Below are 3,875 nucleotides of genomic sequence, written 5' to 3' on the forward strand. Positions count from 1 at the left end.
TGTGTGTGTGTGTGTGTGTGTGTGTGTGTGTGTGTGTGTCCTCAGCATGCTCCTGCTCTCCTCTGGGGACGGTGGGACGTCAGACGTCCTGCTCTCAGGTCACCGGTCAGTGTCAGTGTCTCCCTAACGTGGCGGAGCGTGACTGCAGTGCCTGTGAGCCCGGCTTCTTCAACCTGCAGAGCGCCAACGGCTGCGAACGGTAAGTTTGCCTCCGCTGACGCCGCGGTGACATCACAGCCACGCGTTTCTGGCTGGCTCCGCCTCTGACGCGTCCTCTCATTGGCCGTCTCTCCTCAGGTGCAACTGCAACCCGATTGGCTCCACCAACGGGCAGTGTGACATCACCACGGGACAGTGCGAGTGCCAGCCCGGCGTCACGGGGCTGCACTGCGAGCGCTGCGAGGGCAACTTCTTCGGCTTCAGCTCGTCGGGATGCAAACGTGAGCGCTGTGACATCACTGATGATGTAATAATGATGATGATGATGATGATGATGACACCTCAGGGTGTGTTTACTGACCTGTGTGTGTGTGTGTGTGTGTGTGTGTGTCTGTGTGTGTGTGTGTGTGTGTGCAGCCTGTGACTGTGACCCTGAGGGCTCTCAGTCGGGTCAGTGTAAGGAGGACGGGCGCTGCGAGTGTCGTCCCGGCTTCGTGGGTGCGCGCTGCGACATGTGCGAGGAGAACTACTTTTACAACCGCTCGGCTCCGGGCTGCCAGCAGTGTCCGTCCTGCTACAGCCTGGTCAGGGACAAGGTGAGGACGCACACTAAGGACACGCAGGGGGGACGCACACTGGTGTGTCTGCACGGAGATAGATCATGGGTTTCGTGTGTGTGTGTGTGTGTGTGTGTGTGTGTGCGTGTGCGTGTGCGTGTGCGTGCGTGTGTGTGTGTGTGTCCAGGTGAACCAGCAGAGGCAGAAGCTGCACGACCTGCAGACGCTGATCGATAACCTCGGCTCGGGGCAGGACACCGTCAGCGACAAGGCCTTCGAGGACCGTCTGCAGGAGGCCGAGAGAGCCATCATGGAGCTGCTGGAGGAGGCGCAGAGCAGCAAAGGTGACGCGTCATCGACCGAAATACCGACAGCTCACCGAGTTTCAAACTAAGACGAAGCCCCGAAAGTCCCGATTGCCGAGATTGTCTTTGTCACAAGATAAAAAAATGTCACCTGGAGGTCAGAGGATCGTCCTCTTGTCCCCATGGTCCTCCGTCCCTTCACATAAACGAACACGGTGTGTAAGTGAACTGTGAAGGTAATCTTCGAATAAAAAAAAAAAAAAACAGGTAGGATGCCTCTCAACGAGGGGAAAGCCAAAAAGTCCCCCCAAAAAAGTCCTTTTTTTTCCATTAAAAGTCGGTAAAGGGTAAAAAAAGAAAATGAAATAAATGCATAATGGCCAAATTTAAAAATTGCTGGGAAAAAAAACAACAACAAAAAAGAAAAACATTTAAACATTTAGAAAGAAATGTATGTTTGTTTTTTCTTTAAAAATCATCAAATGGTATGAAGAAAAAAATTGCCAAAATTGTTTCTTTCAAAATTGCCAAAAATATATGAGCAAAACAAACTAACAAAAGGTTTTTTAAGGAAAACAAAAATCAACGTTTTTTGATTTAAGATTATAAAAAAAAACAAATTTAAAGGAAAAAAATGCTATTTTTTATATAAATTATCCCCAACTTTTTCTCAAAAATGTTTAAAGAAAAAAAATGTAGTTTTTCTTGTAAAATAATTTTTAAAAAGTTTTCCTAAAAAATCACCAAAGTATTAAAAAATGAATAAATAAATTTAATATCAAAAATATCACACGCTAGCGCGCTCGTTTGTGACGTCATTAAAACCAATGAACCTGACTGACCTTTGACCTCTGACCCCCCAGACGTGGACCGCGGTCTGCTGGACCGCCTCAACAACATCAACGGCACGCTGACCACGCAGTGGAACCGGCTGCAGAACATCCGCAACACGGTGGACGACACCGGCACGCAGGCCGACCGTGCCCGCCACCGAGTCCGAGACGCCGAGAACCTGATCGACCGCGCGCAGCAGGAGCTGGACAAGGCCAAGGACGCCATCAGCAAAGTGGTGAGTGACGGCGCCGCTGTTGGGACAGACATCAGACACGAACCACTCAGAACGCGAGAGCGTCTTAACGGACTCGTCTCTCTGCAGGACATCAAACCCCCGAGCGGCACCGGAGACCCCAACAACATGACGCTGCTCGCCGAGGAGGCGCGGACGCTGGCGGACAAGTAAGACCGCAGACTGGAGGACAGGGACGCTCGACCTGCTGTGATTAGGGGACACTCTGACAAAAGGACACGAGGGCCTGTCTCAGCAGCCCCAAACATGTTACTAAGATTTTTCTTTAATTTTAGGGCAATTTTTAAGATTTCAGAACATTTCCAGGATTTTAAGATGATTGTAGGATTTTAGGACGTTTCAAGGAATTTAGGATATTTCTAGGATTTTAAGACTAGGATATCTAGGATCTGATCTAGGATATGAAGATAATCTTTAGATTTCGGGACATTTCTTGAATTTTAGGACAATTCTAGGATTTCAGGACATTTCGAGGAATTTAGGACATTTCTAAGATGTTGAGACGCATCTTGGATTTTGGGGCGTTTCTAGGCTTTTGAGACATTTGTAGTATTTTAGGATGTTTCTAGGATTTGAAGATGATTCTACAATTGTAGGACATTTCTAGGAATTTAGGACATCAGTGTCTCAGCTGTGTCCTCTGTGGGGGTGTGGGGGATCCTCCTCTGGCTCTTTTTTTGATCAACAAGCTCTATTTTGATGCTGTTTTTATGTCTCTGACACCTTATGGAGACTAAAAGGACAAAAACTGTTCACAGATTCAATCACTGTATTCTTATTGCTATTAGAAACTGGTCGAGGGCCGTGGGGGTCCTATCAGGGGTCCTATCAGGGGTCCTATCAGGGGTCCTATCAGGGGTCCTATCAGGGGCCTATCAGGGGTCCTATCAGGGGCCTATCAGGGGCCAGATTTGGTACCGGTGCCCGACTCTAACTCTGTTTTTCGTTGTGCTGAAGTGAATTTCAGCTTGTTGGCGATATTTTAATGTTTCCTGAGACAAAGACTTCAGACTGAATCCCGTCTGTGAGCGAGGAGACGAGTCGTCTCACGTCTGATTGACGTCTCACTCACGTCTCCGCTCTGACTGTCTCTGCCGTGTGTCTCCGCTTCTCTCAGGCACAAGATGGACGCCGACCAGATCGAGAAGATTGCCAAAGACGCCAACGACACGTCGACCAAAGCGTACAACCTGCTGCTGAAGACTCTGGATGGGGAAGGCCGCACGAGTCAGGAGATCGACGAGCTCAACAAGAAGTAGGTCCCAGCGCCGCGTCCGCCGTGACCTCGCCCGTAATTGTGTTCATGAATGTTTCTCACGCCGGCTCTGGCTGTCGCGTTCAGGTACAACGAGGCCAAGGAGCTCGCCAAGAGCCTGGAGAAACAGGCCAACAAGGTGCAGGCCGAGGCCGAGGACGCCGGGAACAAGGCCCTGAAGATCTTCGCCAACCTGACGAGCATCCCGCCGCTGGACACCAAAGCTCTAGAGGTGACCTCACGTGCCTCACACAGGAAGTGATGTAACGTCGTAGATTTCCCGGATGACCGAGCGATCTTTGTGTCTTTCAGGACGAAGCCAGTAAGATCAAGAAGGAGGCGTCAGATCTCGACAAGCTCATTGACAAGACGGAGAAGGAGTACAACGACCTGAGAGACGACCTGAAGGGCAAAGAGCAGGAAGTGCGCAAACTGCTGGAGAAAGGCAGGAGTGAGCAGCAGGTACGTCCCACTGCGGGACGGCTGCGTCCCACTGCGGGACGGCTGCGTCC

General features: G+C 50.2%; 1 protein-coding gene across 1 annotated transcript; it reads left to right on the top strand.

Moving 5' to 3' along the window:
- Positions 1–45: 45 nt before the first annotated feature.
- On the top strand, positions 46–3,825 carry LOC121938651 (laminin subunit gamma-1-like; the record flags this gene model as incomplete). Its single annotated transcript, XM_042481835.1, has 9 exons — positions 46–199; positions 298–440; positions 577–755; positions 904–1,060; positions 1,885–2,090; positions 2,178–2,257; positions 3,226–3,363; positions 3,451–3,595; positions 3,676–3,825. Coding segments are annotated over 9 exons (1,352 nt in total), but the record flags the coding sequence as incomplete, so codon positions are not given.
- Between the last annotated feature and the right edge of the window lie 50 nt (positions 3,826–3,875).

The sequence above is a fragment of the Plectropomus leopardus genome, unplaced genomic scaffold (genome assembly GCF_008729295.1).
Source record: "Plectropomus leopardus isolate mb unplaced genomic scaffold, YSFRI_Pleo_2.0 unplaced_scaffold3064, whole genome shotgun sequence".
NCBI lineage: Eukaryota > Metazoa > Chordata > Actinopteri > Perciformes > Serranidae > Plectropomus > Plectropomus leopardus.